Genomic DNA, 25762 nt, shown 5'->3' with positions numbered 1-25762 from the left:
TAACGTTAACACACACACACACACACACACACACACACACACACACACACACACAAAGGCAGTGAGTAATTGATCACATTTCCTTTCCCTGGTATACCATTTAAGGGTTTTAATCAGCGCTTTCACATACTTTCCTAGATTGTGGGATAAAGCTTATAAATGTTATCATGTGGTTGGGTCAGGGAAATGATGAAAGACTTCTTGGGGAAGTGAGTACATGAGTTGAGTTTTGAACAAAATGTAGGAATTTGGTAGAAAATTGGAAAGAAGGGAATTTCAGACTAGGAAAAAGCTGTTCTATATATTATGAAATAGGGAATCAAATGATGTTAGAGCTAGAAGAGATTTTAAATTTCATCTAGAAATTTAATTTGTGAGTAATGTAATTTGTGAGTAATGTGAGTAACTAAAAGAATAGATTTTACTCACAGTCCTCTGTCTGTGAATCAGACCACAAGTGAAAAACCCCTTTAAATTTAGTTATTATTCAGTATAATTGATTTCCTTTTTAATCCTCTATATCAGTGGTTCCCAAACTTTTTTGGCCTACCGCCCCCTTTCCAGAAAAAAATATTACTTAGCCCCCTGGAAATTATTTTTTTTAATTTTAATAGCAATTAATAGGAAAGATAAATGCACCTATGGCCATCACCTCTTTCCAGATTGCTGCAGCACCCACCAGGGGGCGGTAGCACCCACTTTGGGAATCATTGCTCTATATTTTTATCTTATGCACTTAAAAATATTACTTTGAGAAGAAGTTCATTGAAGTCACCAGACTTTCAAAGGGTTCATGACACCAAAAAAGTCATCAAGCATTTATTAGGGATCTATTTTTTAAAAAGTGAAGAAGCTTTGAACGGGCCAATTTCTTAGTATACCAGATGCAGAAATGGAGGCTCAGAGAGGGCTTCCTCAGAATCACACAGCTAATAAGTGGTAGATCCTCTAATTCCAAATAATGCTCTTTGCCCATACCACGTTGCCTTTAGTAAATGAAGCATTGGTTCCATAAGTTCTGTACTTGAACGTGTTTAACGTATCAGTGTAGTCACTTTAAAAAGCATATTGATTATTCTTTTGTGTAGAACATTTCTCCAAGTGTTTTTAGTTGTTTGGGGGGTTTTTGTTATAAAGTAATTTGGGGTATATTTCATTATATAGTTTATCTTTTGGGTTCAGTTCAAATCCCTGCTTAAGGTTAAGAAAGCTTATTAATGGTTTTATTTTTTATTTTGAAAAACAATTACTTTACATTCTGATAAAATGTCCTTCCTCCAGAGTTATTTTTTCTCCTAGAACCTTTGTAAACTCCATAGTTGAATGCCACAGGTGGTCATTAAGCCTGGCCTCAGAATGTGTCACACGTATGAAAAATGTAATCAGTTCTCAGAAGAATTAGCCATGGAAGCAGGTGGTCTTCAAATATAGGTTATTTCTTAAACAGACTTCACTGCAATTAACATTAGAGCAGGATTATTGCAGTGTTTTTTAAGCTGTAATTACAAGATAGGTTATTAGTAAGACTCATTGGAAATCATTTGAAAATAAAGGAGTCCATCTTCAGAAAGACTAATCCACAATTACCATCAATTAAGACGCATAAATTAAAAAGTGGTTATTACTAAACTATGAATTAGCAGATTGAGGAAACCTGCTATTTCTATCAGTAATGTGGGAATACTGGTTTTATTTCTGTAGCTAGCCTAGCTCAAAACAAGTTAATAAGGCAAAGCATTGGCTTTCAATAGCCTCCTTGCATATGTCACTGACATATGTTCTTTGGGTAGAGAGAAAGGAACTATAAGTCAAAAGACACCAATAAAACATATTTGAAATTTCTAAAGATAGTCTTTCTGACTTATATTTGACCTATCCCTAGATCCCAGCTTCTGTTTCTGCTGTCTCCAGTAATTAGCATGCTGACTCTCTTTCTTTAATGCAGAGGGAACAATGTGAACTGAGGGTAAAGACATGGATTTGATTCTCATCTCTGATACTTACTAGCTGTATGAATTTGGGTAAATCATTTCCCTTCTTTTGGGCCTCAATTTTTCAGCTCTAAAATGAGGAACTTGACTGTATTCAGTGACCTCTACATTCTCTTCTAGCTCTGTAATAGGTGACTGTTGTTCTATCAACTGCCTAATGAGCTGTTAGCTAGCAAACTAACTCTGTGACCTTGGATAAGTTGATTCACCTTCCTATGGATTACTTTTCTTATCCTTATATTGAGAGGGTTGTAGTAGATGAGTTCTAAGCCCCAGTTTTTGTGTTCTGTGGTTCGGAGCTGGGCCGATGCTTCATTTCTTATTATACTACAATGAGACCTGATTCTTACCCTTCTTGCTTTATTACCTTTCTCATAAATCTTTTATATTGCTCTTTGATATTTTTATAGCAGAATGCCATCCACAGTACTTTGAAGCATGCATCTCACTTAGCTTTTTAGCTTCTTTATCATGTGCTTTACATTTTTGGCTTTCTTTACTTACCCATCATTTTTTGTCACAAAAGTGGCTTGATAGTATATGGCATATATTTTGGCATTCCCGATGTTAGGAGTTTTTATTTAAATTTATATATTTTATGATAATATCCATTTTAGTGAATAAAAGATTGAAGGAGATACTGGTCCTCTTAAAATGATTCCAGTTATAATGGACTTGGAAAAAATATATTGCTAGAAGAGAATACAAAATCAGCTTTTAGCCTTTCCAGTGTACATATGGTTCTTATAGCTCTTCCTTTGATTCTTTTTTTTTTAAGATAAATAATTCAAAGTTTTTCTTCATCTTAAAGCATAGCAGCTTCAGCTACACTATTCCATTAACACTGATGGAAGTTCTCTGACTCATGCCTGCCCATCTAGTTGAGAATGGATAGTACCACTTAAGGGTCCATCTTACTTCAATAACATTGTCTACTTGGTTTTTGTGATCTTTACAACACAAACACACACATCCACAATCTCATAGTGCTAACAAATACTCTGGTTTCTCTTCAGATCATATAAATCTTTCGCCTTTTACTAAAGAGTACCATCACTCTTAGCCAAATGATTTGTTTTCTACATATGGTATTCAAATGTGAAAATCAGTTCCATCACACCTGACTACTTTCAAATATATGCCCCACCACTGTTTGTATTCATCGACTTTCGACTATTTTCTCAATCTAAATTTTGAATTGAGTTGAAGCCTTGTAATTGTATTAGTTGTAATTGTAATTAAACTAGTGCTCTAATTCACACATAGGATAGATAGATAAGAAAGATTCACTCATAGCCTTTAATCACTATCTAGTCTAACTCCTCATTTTAAAGAAGAGGAAACTGAGGGCAAGAGTGGCCAAATGATTTGTCCTAGGTCACATAAGGAGTTAAGTGGCAGAGCTGGAATTTGAAAACAGACTCCAAAGCCAGCATTCTCAGCAACATACCAGGCTGCCCCAAATGCTTCATTTGAAGGTAGCTGAGGCTTTTGAAACATTAAAAAGGGACTTGAATTTAAAATAGGAATGATGATAATCATTAAGATGTATTTCACAAGTATGTGATAACATGTAGAAGCTTCATCTTGAGAACAAACTACTAGATGCTAGAATGACAGATAATAATCCTAATTATAGATTAAAGGATTGGAATGACTGGGATCGATTAATTTTGGGATTGATTAATTCAAACCATCATCTTCATCAGCATTTACATGGATTGAATTATAAATTATTTTCTTTCAAAATTAATATACTTTAAGTCTATTCTTAATCTCATTGCACTTTCAGGTGTCACCAACCAATCCTGGGAAATAAAATATTAAAAAGTTTTTAAAAATATGTGCTTAATTCTGGAAATCAGGCATTTAAATTATCACTATCACTATATAAAAGAACTCAAGGAAAAGAGGCGAAGCCTGAAAAATAGCATGCTTGAAGTCCATGAAAAAGACATCATAATATGTCATTTTCTCTTAAATTCTTGATATTTATTGTCATATTTGAGTCAATATCACTTTGACATTGGCAAGTAGGAGAGGCAGCATGGTGTAGTGGAAGAAACGAATGAATGAAGCATTTATTAAAGGTTCTGCTATGTGCAAAGTACTGTACCAAGCACTGGGGATATAAAAGAGAAAAATAAGACTCACTGTTTAGGAAGGCTGATGGATTAGAAGTTAGAAGAACTCACTTTGAGATATGTTTTTGCTACTTATTATATGACCCTTGGGCAGGCTTCCTTTATTTTCAAAGTCTCTATTTTCTCGGCTGTTAAATAGATAGTGTTATTGTGCTATTGTGTTTTTGTGCTATCGACTTCATAAAGGGGTTGTAAGGAAAGTGCTACATAAATTTAAGTGATTTCTGAAAAGTGCTACATAAATTCAAGATGTATGAAATAGAAGGAAAGACAGTAAATAAGTCATAATGCAATTCAACAAACATTTATTAAGCAAGCACTGCATTCCAAGCATTATGCGAGGGGGCTAAGGAAAAAAGAATTTAAAAAAATGAAATAGATCCTTTCCTCAATGAGTTAACTTTCTATCCCAGGGAGAGAATGATTTTTTTTTTCAGATAAGCCTTTGGGAACATGATTGGGTAAGGTCTCTTTTCAAGTCTTCAAGACTCAGTTATTTAAAGATTTAGGTGGTATCTCTTTTTTAGGTGTAATATTAAATTTATTTAAGGTCAGTAAAGATTTACTCAATTTATTTATCAAAACAGATGCGATTGTACCCCTGGATATGTAGGTGAGCATTGTGATATTGACTATGATGACTGCCAGGACAACAAGTGTAAGAATGGAGCCCATTGTACAGATGCAGTGAATGGCTATACTTGCATTTGCCCAGAAGGTTACAGGTAAGAATAGAATTAGAAAGGAATATTTAAACTTAAGCACTATTTCATTGGTTCCAGACTAGTAGGAAAGTAAAATAATATTTTCTCTGTTTGAAATGTAGTGGCTTATTTTGTGAATTTTCTCCACCAATGGTTCTACCTCGGACCAGTCCTTGCGATAATTTTGAGTGTCAGAATGGAGCCCAGTGCATCATAAAGATAAATGAGCCAATATGTCAGTGTTTGTCTGGCTACCAGGGTGAAAAGTGTGAAAAGTTGGTCAGTGTCAATTTTGTCAACAAAGAATCTTATCTTCAAATACCTTCAGCCAAGGTTCAACCTCAGACAAACATCACTCTACAGGTAAGATGTCTTGATCTCAAGCCAAAACTTGTTCTTTTGTTGTTGTTGTTGCTGCTGCTGCTGTTTGGAAAGAGGCATTAGGGGAGTTATAAATCATAGTTTTCTGAAAAAGTTAAAGGAAGGTAATGAAAGCTACCAGTGAGGTGTTCTTGGCTTTATGAAAACACAAAGAAATGGGGCAAAGTTAAAAAAAATTTGCCTGGGAAAAGCTTCAGTAATTTTCCTTCCCAAAGCATATGTATTTAAAACTAAACAGATATTATGTAATTGTATTAACTAACAGATCTCATGATAAAATACGCAAAAAAAAAATTGGTGAGTCTTTTTTTAGCTCTGTTTTCTTGGAAATTTTTGGTTTTATTCAGTGATATTAGTGATATCTGAAGACAACCACATACTATCAAAATAATGACTGCAACTACTAGCAGAAACAAAAACTCAGAGTTTCCTCTGAGGGCATCTTGTACTCCCTCTTGACCTCTGTTTCTTATAAATCCTAGATCTTCTTAAAGTCTCAGCTTTGGTGCCCTTCCAGACCCCACTACCTCAATGGATTCCAGAAGTGTCTGTAAACTTGGATAGAAAAATATTTTTACATCTTTAGTTTAATATAATTGCTTTTCTGTATAATATTCTGTATTTTATTTTATGCATTTAAAAACATCATTCTGAGAAAGGGTCCATGTACTCTAACAGACTGTCAAAGGGGTCTATGACAAAAAATGGTTAAGAACTCTGGCCATCTTATTAATGCTTTATCCCTTTGCATATCACTTTGTATTTATTTCTCTGTTTACAAGTTACATCACTCACATATTATATCACTAACAGAATATTTTAAAAATCACTTCAAAACAGAGGCTATTTTTCATTTTTGTCATTTTAGCTATAGCATCTGGAACAATAACTCGCATATAATAAGCAATTGATAAATACTGGATGGGGCCAGCTAGATGGCTCAGTGGATAGAGAGCAAGCCCTAGAGATTGGAGGTCCTGGGTTCAAATTTGGCCTCAGACATTTCCTACCTCTATGACCCTGGACAAGTCATTTAACCGCAATTGCCTACTCATTACCACTCTTCTGCCTTGGAACAAATATTCAGTATTGATTCTAAGATTAAAGATAAAAGTATTTTTAAAACTAAATAAATATTTCATGAACTTAATTTGTTGAGGATTGAGCCTATTTCTCTTCTCAAGTTTCTATCTCGCCTTTAGGAGAGTGCTTATACACAAAAGATGCTCAATAAATATTTGTGGTTATTCCACATAGACCCCCCCACACAGTGCTTAGTGCATAAGCAGATGTGTAATAAATATATTTTATTAGGGAAAATGGACACCAAAAAGTTATGGGTATTCTGCTAGCCACTGAATAAATTTCATTAAAACACATATACTTCCATCTCCTCTTTTTTCACTTCGACATTTCAAAACAAGTAATGACATAATGATCTCAATTCTCTTCATATGAAGAAGTAGGCAGAATTCAGATTCATTCTTTTAACTTTCATTCAACCAACAAATAATCGTCACAGATTAAAAAACCTTTGAGGATAGCAGAAAATAAGAAATTTTTTTGTTGTGTGTTTTATAGTCACATTAATTTGGGAATGGTATCACTTGAGCTATATTATCTTTAAATATATAAGTGAGAATGCTTAATATTTTCTAATGTGTCATGCTAATTGGAGAAAAAGGGGGAAAAGTACTTACTTTGGACCATCCATATAATAGAATACAACTTGGCTATGTGGGAAAACTATTCCTCACATATACCCCAGTTATCTACAAACAAGTATATGAGTGTGTGTGTGTGTGTGTGTGTGTGTGTGTGTGTGTGCGTCTGTATGTCTTTCTGTCTATTTGAGTGCAGACAGGTTTCAGGATGGTGAAAGAAAAAGGAGAATTGTTGATAACAGGCTACAGTGAACCCAGCAGTGTCAGCAATTCTTTTTCCAGGAAATGAATCCAAGTATTTTGAATAGATCATCATGTTTCTGCAATTGCCCAACATTTCTTATGCTGGCTCAAGATGGAAATACTCAGAAGATCGTACCTATTCATAACTTCAGTGTCTTCTCTGAGACCAAAAGGGAATAAAAGAATAAAGATTTTCTTAGAATTGTCGTATATATGATTTGATTCAAACTAATGAGATGTTGTATGTGAGGGTAACAATGAAACTAGCCTTATTATCTTATAATAATACTTATTGCAGATTGCCAATGAAATGGAAAACACAGGATAATGGAGCTAGGAGGACCCTCAGAAGGCCCTTGATTCAAGTCCATGGATGGGGGAAAATTAAACCTTAGAAAGTTTAGTAATTTGCCTAGGGGGGGACACATAGGTCAGTAAACCTATATTTCCAGGTTAAAAAAAGACAGAATAGATGAAATTGTTGGCCTGGAAAAAAAAGACTTGATCATCATTTGGCTAATTGAATACATGGCCTTCCTACAACCACTTTATCCACTTGTTTAACATTTCCTTACTTTACTTCAAAGCAGAGGCTAGTATTTGTTTCTTACTGTAGTAGATCATTATGGCATGCATTCATACTTCTCCATTACTTTAAGAAAACAGACTTTAAATTCATGAAGTCTACCCACTGTGTTTGGAATGCAACGTTGTGTTAGTGTGAATCCTTTTTTTCCTTATAATTCAGTGATTACTTTTTCATTAGATTGCCACAGATGAGGACAGTGGAATTCTTCTGTATAAAGGTGACAAAGACCATATAGCAGTGGAGCTGTATCGTGGGCGTGTGCGGGCCAGCTACGACACAGGATCTTATCCGGCATCCGCCATTTACAGGTGAAGGCCCATAAAGTAGTGGTAGAGATGAAAATATGTCTATTGAAAAAATTAGCTTCCTATTTAATCATCTAGAATGGGTGATAGAGAAAAAATTTGATTAAAACTCTTGTTTAATGTTATACGATAATACCACCAAAGCCAATAGTTGAATTTGAAAGTTTGGCTGGGGAAAATCCAACATGTAGAAGTTATGATATTAGTGGAATATATGTCCTATATTTGATTACTAAAATGTTAAAATCAAACCTGGATTTGGGTTCTTGAAATAAGATGAGGAATTAGAACAACTTAATTGAATTTCCAGGTAACTAAAACATCAGTTCTGCTGATTGAGGCAAATTACTTAATTTCTCTAAATCAGTTTCCAAATAAAGCATTATCATTTTGTCTCAGTAAATAACATCAAGACGCATTAATAATATTAGTGCCTGGCATTTGTCTAAGGCCATATTTCAAAGACTTGAATAGTAATATCTCGTGGCAGTCTCAATGGCAAATGGATGCCATTTGTTACTCAATAAATAAGATTATATATAAATAACATACTCAAAGAGTCAATGCACCTCCAAAAAGTGAGATATTGCTTCTAATACCCCAATATTCAAGGCAATACTGCCAAATAATATTATCATATATATTTAAATCCCTAAATCTGTTTTAGATTAGACAAATTTTTTTTGTTTAAAGAGCAATAATAGGCAACATGGAAATATGATCACCATTGCTAATGATAGCATATTAAATGCAAAGTTTTATAGTACTTACTATTTCAATATTTCAAGGATTCATGATTTTGTTGTCATAGGTACTCTCTATACCAGCCAGATTACAACTCATCTGGGGCTAGAAATACGTTTTTTGAGAATTCTGTAGACGAAAATTTCATTAATTCACGGTCAGCAAGGGGATAATTCTCAATGATGTTAGTTAAGGTCTTCAGACAACAAATAAGCCATATTTAAATATGGATTCATTGAAATATCCTCAAAAATATTTCCAGGCTTGGCTATAGGTTAGAACTTATTATGTTAGGAAATGCTATGTTAATTGAAAGCTCCTTTTACATGCAAACTCCTCATTGCCACTTTGGGTTAAATCGAGACCAGAAACTTTTCTGCCATTTTCACATCTTTTAAGCCATCTATTTTGGATAGCTGTTTTAAATTCATTAGTCAATAGATATGACTGTAATACCACCCAGCTAAAGTATCACTTCTCTTGGCATTTTGAGCCACCAGAACTATAATTTTGTTACTGTCACTATTCTTTAAGTCAGATAACAAAAGCAAGTAATAATGATGAATGAAGAAAAGCTAGATCTATGGAAGATGAATTAAAGATAGAAAGATAGATAGATTTGAAGCTTTGCTGAAATAAATAAAATGTCACTCTATGTTGCCTTTAAAACAGTTAAATTTATTAGAAATACAGATGTATTGAACTTCAGGCAAAATGCTAGGAGAATTGCTGCTAGGTATGGATTTCTTCCTTATCAGTGAAGGATTCTTATTTAAAAGGGAAGAGTCTGAGGGTAATTATCATTCTAAAAAGCTTTCACTAATTCTAAGAAGTCACCTATAACTATGCATTTTATATTAAAGACACAAATCAAGAGTAGAGGTTATATAGCAGAAAAACAAGTTAAAGATTCATTAATGGTATTATGTCATATTAAATCAATAACATATAGCCTCAAAGACTACAAGATGGGGTCAAGGTATTGCAAATTAAAGAGATCCAAACAATTACAAAATTAGTAGAACAGATAGTATATATATATATATATCTTGGCCCATTTGTATTAAGATGCACACACTTACATATGCATACACATGTGCACACACATAAACACCCCTTATCTTCTTAGTATTGATGCTAAGTATCAGTTCCAAGGAGATATATATATATATATATATATATATATATATGTATATATATATTATATAGTAGTGCCAGTCTTGTATTTGGGCTTGAACTTGAGCAGTAAGGGCAATTGGGATCAAGTGACTTGCTCAGGGTCATACAGCTAGGAGGTGTCTGAGGCTAGTCATCGATATATTTATGCTTTTAATATTCTGCTTCTTTAGCATGATAGAATAAAGTTTCAATATTAATTAAAATATAGGTAATTGAATTACCAACTTTCAACCATAAGTCTAGAGGTTAACCTCCTGAAGGTATCCAAACACTGATCTAGAATCCTACCCTAGATTGACTACCACCTGACTTAGGCTGTCACTTTTTTTAAAAATTCAGATCCATTTTGCAAAAGACATTACTCTGAAGTAGCACACAGTTTTCAGAGGCAAGTAATAAAGTAGCTATATGTTTATATTTGCTACCCTAAGCTTTGGCTTGTAACATTGAGCAGCTGTATCAACTCTTTTCACAAATATATTAAAATTTATCTGGAATTCCTTTTAATTTCCTTTCTCTGCCAAAGTACAATTTGCTATGCTGTTAGCTCAAGGAAAGAAGGAGGTACCATGACCGTGTGGCAATTGCTTTGATGCATGGAAAGCTCCATAATTTTGATGTGGATGTTCCATTCCACCAATATAAATTACAGCCCCTCCGTGCCTTCATAGATGGTCTTAATGACTGTCAGACTGCTCCAAGGGAGAGAGATATAAAGCATGAGTCATGAGTCCTTCCATTCAGAGGTTCTTAGTATCTTAAAACTAAAAGATAACAATTTTTAGAATTTTAAAGGAAAAAAGATTACACATTACTTATGTGTATATTGGGTATTCTTAGAAGATATAAAAAGACTATATCAATTGTTCAATATTAATGTTTTTATTGATTTTAAAAATAACTGCAAACACTTAATATATCACTGTGTCTTTGATTTCTCAGTACTCAGGCTTTTTCTGCTAATGCAGATCACAGTCCAGTCACTTTTTATCTTGCCTATGTTTTTCCCTTAAACTCCCCAAAGACATCTATCCAGAACCTATTCTAAATGCCAGGGGCATTCCTTTTGCTCCTTTAGTATAATAGTACTGCCAGTGTAGCACTTGGGTTACCAATCTGTTTCCCCTGATGATTGATAAATGACTGGTCTACCTCATTGTCTGGTTGTATATAGTCTCAATAATGTGGTTTTTTTCACATTCTACCTATTATGTATGAGTAACATGCTATACCCATTTAATGACCAGTTTAGTCTTTCCATTGCCCTTTGGTTATTATAATCATTAACTACTCTGACTTCATGATACTTCATGATTTATAACCTATAGTTTCATCAAGAGAATTGGGATCATTTTAAGTGCTGCATAATTTCTCAGTTCTGTCTAATATGCTCCCACTTTGCTTAGTTTATCCATTTTTTATAACTTACCCAAGATACAAATGTTAATGGAGTAATATTACAAACTACTTGTTATGTCATAATCTGGACAATATACATTTTTGTCCACTTTGTTTTTCCAGTGTGCATTGTTAGATTAACTGTTCTTTCATAATGCCTTTGGATTTTCTCTAAAATTATATGAGCTTAGTGCAATTACTTCAAGGTCTTTGAAAATGCACATTTAGAGAAACACTATCAATGGTAAGTTCTATACAATAGTAACTGAATTTCACTTACATTTTATGATTATTAGCTGAAATGCAATTTTAAAACTCTGCTAAAATCCCTACATAATATGTAGTTAAATAATACATAAGTAAATCAGGAAATAAAGCAGATATTGACAGTCATTAAATCAATATATCACAGGCACCTAGGTGAATTAAAATGTACTACTAGATTAAAATATCATTTCTTTAACTTTTCAATCATATATAAATCTCTTGTTCTTTATAGCACTGTTGACCGGATACCTATGTAGTATAGTAATAAAGATCATAGGATCAAAGATTTAGAGGACCTTAGAGGCTAACACTCTCTCATTTTATGAATGAAGTTACTGAGGCACAGAGAAATTAAATAACTTGTCTAGGGTTGCACAGCTATTTAACATCTGAGGCAGGACTTGAACTCATGTTTTCCTGACTCTAAATCAAGTGGCCTATCCACTTTACTATGATGCTCCTCTAAGGTATATGGTGTGGGAAGCCAATAAGAGAACAGATAAAAATCTGAAACTCCTTTTTTGACCCCTTTTGTGATCCTTGTGATTTCTTGTTGAAAAGTATTGTGGCCTTATTGAAAAGCTTTAAGTTCCTAGCAAACCTGAATTTAAAGGGTTAACACTGTTCCCCTTTGACCAGGAATGCTGCTGCCTGGTATAGCCAAGGTCAAAACCTTAGCAGGGGCAATTCAACCCTGAGAAAAATACTCCCCAACTTGGCTTTCTGATAAGAACACAGTCAAAATTCAGCTTTGGCCTTGGTCTGTTCTGAAGCCGATGAGACTTTTTGTGTTTTGATATGCCATAATTTGTAACTTCTGCCCATCTGCAAAGTTTCGGGGGGAGGGTTCTTTTGTGTGAAATAAGTCTTGAAACATATATAATAAACTCCATGCTCCTGGAGCCAGAGCTGGAAGTATGAGCTAAAAGACAACTCCAGAGTCCCATCCTTATTTCCTTATCAACTAAACTGTCCATATCAGATTATTAGAGATAAAGAGATTTCGAATATATGGTAAAATTTAAAAGTCACCTGGAATAATCACAGACTGCAAATTTCCTTTTCATAACCCTTCACTTACTAAAAGTCCCACCATTAGAGAAAAATTCCTTTGGAACATAAAGCCTTTTATTTACTATTTTCAAGAATTCTCTGACAAAATTCATATCCTTTTTAATGGGTAGTATCACTTTCAGCAACATATTAGTTGAAATCACTTGACTTTTAGCTAAAAACTTGTTTTATAAGAACACTATACATTATAGAAACCTGGCAGGGCAGCCTATAGGCAAACACTGTAGGAAGAGGAAATGGTAAAGAGCAAGATGTCAAAGATAAAATTGGCCTTTTAACAATGTTGTCTTCATCCTGTTACCCCTGATTTGGCCTCACTCTCTGTTTTTCAAAGCTTCACCTACTAATGTCTTCTCTCAAAACTAAGCAAGCTTAGCTCAAGTTTCAAGTTGAACTTGAATGCCAACTCCTGTCAAAATTTTTTATCAGTGATTTGAATGAATGGAGGTGTTGTTCTTATCAAATGCATGGATGACACAGAGATTAGAGGACTAGGTAGTAAGCCAGATGACAAAGGCAGGATACAAACAGTCTCCAGAGTCTTAAAAGCATGGGCCAAATCAAATAAGATAAAATTGAGAAAGGATCAATATAAAGTCTTCCAGTTGCATTTTAAAAAATAACTCTACAAGCTAAGAATAGCAGTGACATTGCTATGTAATAGTGTGAAAATGACCTGAATATTTTAGTGGACTTTAAACCCAATATTCATCAAAAGAATAAAATAATAATCAAAACATCTAATGTAATCTTTGATCGCATGAACAGTCATGGTTTCTATGGCAAAGAATGTGCTCTTCCCACTGTACCATGTTTCAGTCAAATCACAAAAGAATGGTGGGTTCAGTTGGGATGACACACATTTTTGGAAGTATACTAAGAAAGCTGGAGTTTGTCCATGCAAAAATGGTGACCAGGATATTTAGGGAACTGGAAACCATGCCAAATGAGAAGCAGTTGAAGAAATTAGGATGTTTAGCCTGGAGAAGAAACAACAAGACATGGGGAACATGATAGCAGTCTTGGAGTATTTGAAGAGTTAGCGTGGGGAGGAGAGATTAGTTTTATTTTCCTTGGCCTCAGAGGCCAGAACATTAGGGGAAGTGCCACAAAGGCTGATTTTGGTTGGTTTAACAATAACCCTAATAATGAGTGGTATCCAAAAGGTGGAGAGTGTTGAGTAAGTTACCTTTCTCTCACTAAAGGTCAACAATGATGGTTTAATAATCATTTGTAGAGTGCTGTAAATTGAACTCCTGTTTAGGTATCATTTGGACTAGGTAACTTTGGAGTTGTGAGGTACTGGAAAGAAGGAATTGTTTCATTCTTTGTAGCTTTAGAACCTAACATTGTGCCCTGGAACTTAGTAAGCATTTATAAATGCTCATTTATTACTTAATTGATTTCATATGTATTTTCATGTTTGTTTAAGCTTAGAACATAAAATGTAACTTGTCATTGAAATGACACTTAATCTTATTTTAATTCATTGTACTTAAATCCCCATTACTTTAAATATTTAAAGGAAAATTTAACCTTTATATGTAATTTAAATTCATAATAATTTTATAATGTGTATGACATGTTTATTGTTTGACTCATCATTAAGCACAGTGAGGAAAAGGATCAAATGCTTCATTTGTTAGTTAAGAGAATATTATTAATTGTAACAAATAATTGAATCTATTAGTGACTTTAAAGACTATGTGAAGTTAAAAATAAAAATGGATTTTTATGTGGTAGGCTACATTATGAAATAAGTTGGTATAGGAACTGTTATCAAAGAACACACATACATACATGATTTTACGAATATTGACTGGATTGATTAGATTGTTACTTTTATGTCACTTGTTAAGAGAGACTCAAAGAAAGGTAAGGCCAGAGTACTTAACCTTTTGGGGAGTGTGGACACATCTGGCAGTCTGATGAAGCCTAAGGACTCCTTCTCCAAATGTTTTAAGTGTATGAAATTCAATACAAAGAAAACCAGTTATATTGCAATACAATTATGAAATTATTTACAAAATAAAAACAAGTTCACAGATCTCAAGTTAAGAATCCCCAACCTAAGAGATCTTTATTTTTTAATGTTATTCCTTAATCAGTTGGAGAAAAAACTTAGTTTGTACTAATTAATACTAATTGTATTAATTATTTTCTTTCAATGTAACAGAAGAGATATTCCATCCACATAAACAGGGATAATCGTTGGCATGGCAGCCTATCCTGTCAAGAGTAAAGTAGATAGGACTCTGTGCCCAGTTATCTAAGTTTCTGAAGACAAATTTTAGTCCTTAGATTATAAACTCCTTTAAGGCAGGGATTCTGTTTCTCTCTCTCTCTCTCTCTCTCTCTCTCTCTCTCTCCATTCATATCCTCAACACAACAGTGCCTTACTTTCCACCTTAGAATCAATATTCTAGATTGAGTCCAAGACCAAAACCTTTTAAATTTATCTATTCCTTCAGATTTTTAAAAAAATTCAAATTGAAAATCTTGGTTTTTCATAAAGTCAAACAGAGTTCTAGGTTTGAGGTCAGGAAGACTGGTTTCTAAGTTCATATCTGACCTCAGACACTTCCTAAGCTGTGTGACCCCGGGCAATTCAATTAACCCTGTTTACCTTGGTTTCCTCTTCTGTAAAAAATGAACTAGAGAAGGAAACCACTCTAGTACCTTTGCCAAGAAAATCTAAAATGGGGTCACGAAGAGTGGAACATGACTGAAAATGACTTAACAACAACAATGAACTCTTTCCATTTCTTAAACCATTTGTAAGTCTTCAGATTTCTGATTAAAATCAAATATGAGATTTCCTCATCATAACATCCTGCCAAATTGCAGCAGAAAAAGAATCCCAGATTTTTTCAAGTTAAAATCTTTTCTTTCTGGTTTTTAAAACTTGATTTTTTTTTAACAACAACAACAACGAACCCTGTCTTTTTCTAATAAAACCTCAAGGCATAGTTTAGTAATTGCTTTGCTTTCATACATCCATTACATAGCCTAGAAATAGAAGAAATAAAGTTTCAGGTAATAGATAGGTGCAGTAAAGCTAAATTACATAATAATGGTTATAAATGCAATTTATGCCCTGAGTGTAAAGGCTCAGCACAAAATGTTTCACTCTTGTGAGTCATCAAACATATCATTCCCAAGGGAGTAGTAAAAGAGGGTTTGTCAATTCCTATCATGATCTGAAAGGATTTCATTGTATTGCTGGTGGGTACATAAAAGTGGAATAGGGGGCCACCTTGCAGATTTACCCCAGGCCATCCTTTATTGAGTAGCATTAAGACTCCTAATTAACAGTTTTCATTTTAAAGGCTGCTTATGCAAATAACCAATGGACACTGTCCAGTACTTCTCATGTTTTTGTTCAAAAAAAAAAGAAAAGAAAAGAGAGAAATCTCTGCAAAATGCCCTGCATGGAAAGGGCTTTTGGTTCTGACTTATTCTTTTCAGCCATAGCCACCCACATAAATCATGGCATTGTCTTAAAAAATCAAAGAGAACAATATATTTCACTGCAAATACTTCACTATTTGTCAAGTGGCCAAGGTCAATCACATATTCTTAATTACCTTCTTTTTTATTTAAACTCAGAGAGGTGCCTCAAAGCTCTTTGTAGCATTGCCGAAAAAATATCTTTAGGTTTCCCTTTTTTTTTCATTTTCTCATTTTTCATAGACTCATGGACTCTTGGGACTTTATTAATAAATGGAACTTCAAAAATTCCCTAGTCCAAGCCTTTTGTGTTATGGATGGGTATCCTGAGATCCTGAAGGGGAAAGTGACTAGCTCAAGGTCACACACTAATTTAGTGCTATCACATGGATTTGAACAAGGCTTTCTTATCTCCCAATCTAGCACATTTTACTTGAGAGCCTAATTCAAATGAGTGGAGCATTGAGTTTCATGAAATTCTAGAATATCCAGGCTTGAAATTTAAACATCTTTTTGTAAAAGATTTCCAAAAAATCTTTCAAATTGGTCTTAACTTTACAATTATTTTGGAGCCTACTCTCCTACAAGAAGAAAAGCCACAGTATTTTACAAACCGAGGCACTCTAAGTAGATATTTTTAGGTTTCAAACAGGGTCTTGATTATTGCCAAGATATTTTTATTAGAACCTCGTTGCTATGCCTTTTAAGTAAATGCTCACCGAATGATTGATTTTTTTAAAAGGAATACTGCATAGCTTTAGTCTTGATTATAATAGCTTGAATTATATATAGCAACTGTGATTTCTCAAAGTGCTCTTGTATACGTTGTCTTATTTGATTTCTCACAACAGCTCTTTGAGCTCGATGAGTCAAGTGTCATCTTCATTTAACAGATAGAAAATAGAGATAATAGGTAATATTCCCCAGCTGCTACAGTTAATAGTAGAGCGAGGAGCCCAGGTCTCCAGATTCCTCAACCAATGTGATTTCCATCACCCTCTCGAATTTCCCTAGAACTTACCACAATAGCCTGTTACAAAGAGCTACGAAGTGCCATGGTCATTTCCCTTGGCTAATTTTTATAACATCTCTTTTGGAATACCATTCCCATCATTTCTAGATCTTATTAATATCAAGCTTTTCTCCCAAGACTGACCAGTCTGCATAGCCATTATTGAATAACAATTGGACACAGACAATAAATCAATTAACCCATGAGTTGTTTTTTTAAATCTCAATATAACCAGCATTAGGCATAGGAGATAAGTATGTACAGCACCTAAAGGCTCCAGAGTAAATCTTCCGTATATAGACTAATAAATAAATCTGTAGAGCAGGCTACTTCTCTCCTCACTCAGGATTCTAGGGATAACCCTGAGGGGTTGTGAAGTTTTCTAATGCTATAATTCAAAAGCCTTTCTAATTGGAGTTTGTTATTCCATCTTTTTCAGTCTTATCTAACTCTTTGTGACCTCATTTAGGGTTTTCTTGACAAAGATGCTGAAGTGATTTGCCATTTCCTTCTCCAGCTCATATTACCAAAAAGGAAACTGAGGCAAGCAGAGTTAAATGGCTTGTCCAGGGTCACCCAGTTAGCATATACAAGAGACCAGTTTTTTTTTTTTTTAACTCAGTCTGCCTGGATCCAGGCCTGGCACTCTATCCACTGAACCGTCTAGCTGCTCATCCAAAATCAGTTTATCTAATTACCTTCAGTGTTTTTGATAACCAGGTGATATCTCCTCAATATCAATTAACCTTAATTAATTAGCTTTATTCAAAAGGATATTTACTAAGAAGATATAGCCTGCTAAAAATGGGGACACACCCTCCTCTATAACCTTGCTCCCCAAGTACAGTGGGTTCTCTGACATTCAGTAATTGCAGAAAACATTCTTCCCATCAAGTTCTCTTTTAGCTGCAAGAGAGTCAATAGATGAATCATTCCCTTAAGTTCAGGGAAGGGTAACTTCATAACCTGCCTCTATTCACTGCTGAGCTAGATCAAGTAAGACACTCCTAAGGATTGGGTTCTGTCCAGGATTCAGCTATTTTGACTGCTCATTGACTCTGCTATGACTACCGTCATCAGACCTTTTGAAATTCCTGAGGTCACTTGGTCCATTCCACCTCTAATACTCATTCACCTAAGATAGGAAAGAAGAAACATAACAGAAACAAAAGAAATCAGAAGTGAGATACATTCACAGCCATATAGTGACCAGATTTGGGAAAGGATCTCCCTTACCTGGAGGCTTAGAGAATTTCTTCTTCCTCACTTTGAAGGGAGAGAAAAAAACTTTTCTTTCATTTATTCTTCTATTTGTCCTCTCAGTTCTAGTTCAGCAGCCAATCAAATAAATCACAACATATTAAAGCAACAGGAAACAATCAGTGAATACCTTGAACATGCCCCGAACCAGAGAATTACCCCTCCAATGTTCATCATCACATATTTCTGGAAAAATATTCACCAGTGTTCCTCATGGGTTGATATCTCAGCCATGCTTCAAGGACTGAGTCTTTATTGCCATTATTGATATATGGATATGTCTGAGTTACCAGATTTCACCATACACATTCCACACAGTCATGTGACATCAGAGATGATATAGTTAAAAGCAGTTGATTCCTCTGTGGTGTCAAAGACCACTGCATTACCTAAAACCCTTTCACAAGCTGTAGTTTTCCTTTGATTTGTAGCTAGAAATTTTAGTGCCCCATTCTCATTGATACATTGGTTCAGACTCAAAGTTGACTCAGTGATCTTACTTAAGAAGGGTAACGTTTCTAACTGTTGTAGGCTATGTTGCTCTTTTTGAAACTACTTATAACCAACATTATTCAATTCATCCAGCAAACATTATTTAATTTGCCATATAATAGGAAAACTAGTAAATTTGGAATCAATTTTTTCAGTTTCAGTCTTAAGTCTACTAGTTAATAGCTACATGACTTTAGACTTCAACTCCATAAGTGTACACAGCTATTGTCCAGTTATCTACTGTCTTCTGTCTTCCCTATGTGTCCTACGTAAAGGGAAAGTGTTATATCAAGAACAATTTTGGTGGTGCTGAAAAGGGACCTCAATATTAATGACTCTGGTTATCCCTTGATGGTCAAGTATAGCTCACAAACTTTATCAATGAAAGTGCTTATAAAGTTGGGTGTGACCACTGTGACAGAGAAGCCTGGATATCATCATTCCTCTGAAGAAAGCAGGTCCTATTTGGTCTCTGGAAGAACAAGAGGTTCTTGGGGCCGCCAACCATTGAGTCACTCAAAACTCATCTTTGATTATCAGTAAAAAATATTGATAGACTAGAAAAGGGGAATAGAGAAGGAAGCAATTAGTTGTGCTGAGTCTCCATCTTTTCTCCAAGCTCTAACTTTATACGATTTTATGTGATACTAAATATATAACCTTTAAGTTGATGTCAATGTCTGTCAGCCTTCTACTGGATCAGCTGAGTTATTTATATATGACTGCTAGTGGACAATGTACAACACTTGACTGTTGTCAAATTACATAGATCCAGAACCTGGTTCTGACACTGAACAACTGAGTAATCTTTCCAGTCTCTTTAAATGTCCCTCTCAGCTACACACTCAATAATCCATTTATACCAGCCTGTTTGCAGTACTTGCAAAATACCATCTCTCATCACTGACTGTCCACCATGCCTGAAATGCTGTCCCTCCTCACCTCTAACTCTGTTTCTTTGGTTTCTTCCATATCTCAGCTCAAACCATGGCTTCCCCAGGAGGCATTTATCAATTCCGTCAGCTACTAGTGCTTTCCTTTCTGAGATAACCTTACTTCTACTCTGCATATATTTTTTATGCACTTTGTGGTTTACATGTTTTGTCCTCTATTAGAGTAAGAGATCCTCAATGGCAAGGACTATTTTTTCTTTTTATCCCAAGCACCTAGTGTTGTCATCTTGATCCTCTTCAAATATGAAGAGCAGCAACCAACCAATCAAATGATGGTGCCTGGCACATATAAAGTGCCTTATAAAATATTTTTGCTCGATTAGGTAGATTTCTTCTCTTTAAGCCTTACTTTCCTTATCTAAAAGGAGATGATGTAGGATAGCTAGGTGGCTCAGTGGATAGGGAGCCAGGCCTGAAGATGAGGTCCTAGGTTCAAATCTGGCCTCAGACACTTCCTAGCTGTGTGACCCTGGGCAAGTCACTTAACCCCAGTTGCCTAACATTTACTGCTCTTCTGCCTTGGAATCAATACTTAGTATCATTTATAAAAGTTTAGATAGAGAGATGATGATGATGATGATGATGATAATTAATATATGCTAAGCTTATAGGACTTTTGGAAGAAAAATCTTTTGTTCGCTTTAAAAGTACTATAGGAATGTGAATTCTAATAATAATATAAAGAGTAATACTTAATAAAAATATTTAATCATCTCCCAGTACAAATTCTCAACAAGTTTTAGTTCCTAAGTATTGCTTAGAAAAGGCAAAGTATTTGAGACCACTAATGACTAGCATTACAATTTAATTTAGAAGATAACCTTCTTCCCTGTCCATTATATTTTCCCCTGCTGTGTTTTTATAAGTGTTAAGTGTTGCAGTAATTACATTTGTCAAAGTAAAACATCAGTGAGTAATTCCTGTAATTATTTTTTAACTGTCACCAAACATAAGAAAGAGTATAAAGGAAATCCTTGCAAGAGGAGAAATCCAATAGCCTGAATAACCTAGCTCTGTCTTCTTGAGTGTGCAGGAGTTTACAGATGAGTACATATGCTTCTCAAATCACAAACTGTTTGCTCCCCAATTAGTAAACAGCAAAGTGTCATAAACATCTGATGTTCCAAGGATTAAGAACCCTATTGAAATTTCAATACCATTTGTCTTTTAATAAACTTCAAGGATTAATATTCTTTTTTTTTACAATAAACATTTGCCAAATGAAAAATCAGGCTTGGGAGGTTCCAAAAACCTAACAAAGGGCTTATTGAAGCAATTTATTTTCAGAAGCACATTTCCTATTTTATGCCTCAGATTATCTCATTTTTGAGTCAATAATACAATGAATTTAGTTGTGAAGTCACAAGCTCGAAGCTTCAGAATAAAAGATTATATGTTAAAGTAGCGTTTTAAAGTAATAATGCAAATATGAATGGTTGATAAACTATTATTTCACAAAAAGTTATTAACATTTTGCCCCCTTGTCAGTTCTCTCTTTTAGGCAAAGTGACATTTTGATGACAATTAAATTAATAGATATGAAATAAGAGAGAACTTTTCCAAATAGTACCACAAGGAGTTGGGTTTTTCTTCTTGTAGCTTTTGTTTCTCATACATTTCTTCTAAATGACTATTCTATTATTATTAAAACACAGGATTCAGAGCTGGAAGAAAGCTAAGAGTCTATTCATTGAGCTTCCTCATTTAATAGATGAGAAACTAAGGCCCAAAGAGATTAAGTGATTTTTCCAATGTCCTCCAGCTAATAATGAATGAAGAAGGATTTGAATTCAGATCATATGATTCTAGTCAGAGTTCTTTCTACCATGTCAATCTGCCTTTTGATATTTATGCATATTCATGTTATACAAAGAATCACTATTTGTTCTCTTTATTCCAAAATCCCATTAGTCGATGTTCTTTGTATACTTTCATTTCTATTATGAAAGATTAATGTATTGTTGAATAACTTGCCCACCTTAACTTTTAATAGAACAAAAAAAATTACCACCCTTTATCTCACTGCTTTTCTGTAGCAGAATCCTAAATAATGATCATTACAATGAGTAGCAATATTTTTATGAGAAATATTTATGTATTTAATTATTTTAGCCTGTGTTTATTTTTATTACTCCATTGAATAATGTTCCTTTTGCAGTCATTTGTACTTCTTACCTCACAGATTTATTGTAAGGAAAGCACTTTAAACCTTAAAGAACTCTGTTTCTTCTTCATCATCATCATCATCATCATTTCAAAGGTCTCAGAAAACTAAAATCTTAATTCACAGTCCTATGAAATAATTGTCAGAGGGAAAAGTTTGAGAAATTATGGTTAGATTCACTCACAGAAATAATAAAAAATAGGATATATATATCAAACATAAATTCTTCCTCTATTGTAGTAGGGACTATTTAGGTACCTTATATCTAGAATACTATTCAGTGCAATAGTAGAATAACATACTAAATGAGATTCCAGTAATTTTGAAAAGGAAACACATAATTTATTCTTTCTTAGTTTTATATGGATTAAGAACATTTTCACTAAATTATTATAAAAGTTACATATTTCATTTCCCATAAGGGAAGGAAATGTATGAATCTATCTATACTGAGGACTAGATTACTGACTTATCACATATTTGAGATGTCTTTTTATTAACTGGTACTTTTTGCCTTAAAAAATAGAAATGTTTACTGGAGTTTCTTATAACCTGTACAATTTTAAGACTGAAAATAATCAAAGTTCAGAACTAAAATCAAGTATCTAAAATAAATGCTGTTTTTTTCTATTGCAGTGTGGAGACAATTAATGATGGCAACTTTCACATAGTGGAACTGATTGCAATGGGTCAGAGTCTGTCACTTTCCATTGATGGTGGAAGCCCCAAAACCATTACCAACTTATCAAAGCAATCCACACTGAATTTTGATTCCCCACTTTATGTCGGAGGTAAGGAACTGTCTAACTCAAATATTTCCTGATATGAGTAACTTCTATTAAAAGGAAGTTAAACAAGATTATTACAAAGGCGAATTCCCTAGTTATTGCAGAATTGTGGGTTAGTACTGTCTGATGACTAAAGAAAAAGACAATCTAGCTAGAAAGACAATTAATAGAAAGAGGACTGCTCTGGGAGTTACGACAAAGATTCTAGTCTAGATCCCTCGACTTAACACTACCAAGTTCTAATGTTGTAAGCTATAAAATAAAGGAATTGTACTAGGTGATCTTTCAAGCCTAAAATTCAGTTATTATTTCTCTTCAGTATGAAATAACTTTCTTCTAACTTCGAGTATATTTATACTGGGCATCTGTTCCCCTTGTGATCTATAATCAGGATTTTCAAGTATCATTACTTCAAATGAAATCATAAATGAAAAGTTTCTCTATGGGCATGAGATGTTTTCCATCATTGAGAGGTGCAGTTCATCCAATCTGTATATGAAAACACTAAGAACATTATTATAACATAGCATTTCCTCTTGGTTTTGATAGCACTGACAGCCGCTACATTTGCTTATCCTTCTATCACACGTTGACTATTTGTTCAAGCATTTCACAGACCCATTATGTTCCCAGTGCTCAAAGTTGAAAGGAAAGTCAATTTCATGTTAAAAGTTATCATCAGAGACTCCCTGATGTACCTAATATAGTGTTTGGAATATTGTAGGTGTTTAATAAGTGCTTTTAATTGATTAAAACATACTGCATTTTGGCATTGGATCCTTCTGCTAAATATAGCTGTTCAAAAAAACTATAATGCATATTAAGGGTAGTAGATTAACAGGCATTTTTAAGTACTTACTGTGGTTCAGGCACTGTGCTAAGTGCTAAATAAAGAAAGGTAAAACATGGTTCCTGACTTCATTGATCTCACCTTCTGTTGGGGAAAACATGCACAAAATAATAAATACAATGTGTAGCAAAAATGGAAAGTAATCTTAGAGGCAGGGGATTGGGGAGAGTGGATTGAGAAAGAAAGGCCTTTTGTAGAGTCAGGCTTGGAGCTGAATCTTCAGGGAAGCTAAGAGACAGAAGTGAGGGGAGAGAGCATTTTTTAGGTATGGGGGACAGCCAATGAAAATACACGGTGCTAGGAAATAAGAGTGTCACGTGTGAGCAACAGCAGGAAGGCCATTGTCATTGGCTCATAGAATGTGTGGGGAAAAGATGAAAGCTCCAGCGGAGTGAAATTGTGCAGGGTTTTTTAAAAGCCAAATGGGGCATTTTGTATAGTATTCTGGAGGTGGCGGGAAATTACTCGAGTTTACTAATTATAGTGGGTGACATGGTCAAACCTACCCTTCAGAAAGATTACTTTGGCAGCTGAGAGAAGGTTAGACAGGAGTGGGGAAAATTTGAGGTGATGAGAACAATCAGAAGACTATTATAGTAGTCTAAGAGTGAGGTGATATGAGCTTGAACCAAGGGGACCAGGTCTGTGAGTTGGAAAAAGAGGTCAAATAAGAGAGATACTATGAAAATAAAAACCATAAGATTCAACAAATTTTGATGTGTGGAATGACTGTGAGTAAAGTTAAGGATAACACTGGAGTGGTGGGGAGCAGTGAGGTAGCTCAGTGGACTGAGAGTTAGACCTAGATATGGAAGGTCCTGGGTTTAAATCTGACCTCAAAAATTTCCCAACTGTTTGGCCCTGGGCAAGTTGCTTAACCCCCACTGCCTAGCCCTTACCATTCTTCTGCCTTAGAATCAATATTGATTCTGAGATGGAAGGTAAGGGTTTGAAGGAATGAAGGGAAGAAGGATGGATAGATAGATGGATGGATAGATGGATGGATGGATGCATGGATAACACTGAAATTAGGATGACTGGGAAGCTGTGATTCTCTCAACAATAACAGAATTCAGAAAAGAGACATTTAAGAGAATAGATAATAGATTCTCTTATGGATATATTGAGTTTGAGATGCCTATGGAACCACTAGTTCAATATGTCCAAGAAATTGGTAAGCAAGCCTGAATGCCAGGAGGGGGATGTTAGAGCTATATGAATAAATCTGGCAATCATATGCATAAGAAGGATAATTTGTCCCATGGGAGCTGATGAGATGCAGGCAAGACAGACTAGAAAAAGAAGAGCGTCCAGGACAGAGCTTTAGGAGATATTGACCATGCATATTATCTGCAGGAAGATGTAAAAAAGGAGCCTGAAAAGTAGAGTTCAGGCTCAGGTGGTGAATTAGGAGAAAGGGGTAATGAAAACCTAAAGGAAAGAGTATTGTTCAATTCTAGCAAAGCTTGCACAAAGTTTAAGAAGGGACATAACATTTGGCAATTTAGATATCATCAATATCTGGAGAAAACAGTCAGGGTTGAGTGATGAGATCAAAAAAATTACAGAAGATTTGGAAGAGAGTGAAGAGAGGAGCTTTTGTTTCAAATACCAAGAAAAGCTTCCCTCTTTACCCTAATCAATACACATCCATATACTCTTTTTAATTCGATTAAATTGATTATTTCTAAGATAGGACTTTTTAGAAATGGTTGGTTTTTTGCCTTTTTGAAAAAATAGCCAATTGTGTTTTGTAACAATATACACAAACAATTATAGGTAAAATAAATATACAAAGAGAAAATAGATAGCAATTGGGCAGATTCTCATGTGTGATAATGATGCCAAAAAGTATCCAAAATTTTGTAAACATCAAGGTGTATACTTCAGCCCCAAACCTCAGGAAAAGAATCTGATTCTGGAATTTCTTTCATTACTCCAAGATGCCCCTGATTAATAAATGTGAATACACTCTCCTTGAATGGATATTGCAACTCATACACTCTCATCTTGTGAGGCCCTACTCCTTCACAAGAGGTCTTTGAGCAAAGGCTGATAACCATTTATCAAGAGTTCTATAATTGGGAGTCTTTTGGAGTAGGGATAGATG

The 25762-nt window shown here is 34.5% G+C and overlaps 1 protein-coding gene across 6 annotated transcripts in view; it reads left to right on the top strand.

The window, feature by feature from the left end:
* SLIT2 (slit guidance ligand 2) overlaps positions 1–25762 on the top strand; it is a 383740-nt gene that overhangs the window by 350058 nt on the left and 7920 nt on the right. For all 6 annotated transcript variants that reach the window (XM_044681359.1, XM_044681361.1, XM_044681358.1 and 3 more), the window contains 4 exons: positions 4723–4860; positions 4962–5202; positions 7894–8024; positions 22651–22805. In XM_044681359.1, the coding sequence (XP_044537294.1) occupies positions 4723–4860; positions 4962–5202; positions 7894–8024; positions 22651–22805 (665 nt within the window). The remainder of the gene's footprint in view (positions 1–4722; positions 4861–4961; positions 5203–7893; positions 8025–22650; positions 22806–25762) is intronic.

This window comes from Gracilinanus agilis, chromosome 6 (genome assembly GCF_016433145.1).
Source record: "Gracilinanus agilis isolate LMUSP501 chromosome 6, AgileGrace, whole genome shotgun sequence".
Taxonomy (NCBI): Eukaryota; Metazoa; Chordata; class Mammalia; order Didelphimorphia; family Didelphidae; genus Gracilinanus; species Gracilinanus agilis.
The sequence above is the reverse complement of the archived record's forward strand: the minus strand, read 5'-3'. Positions and strand labels throughout refer to the sequence as shown.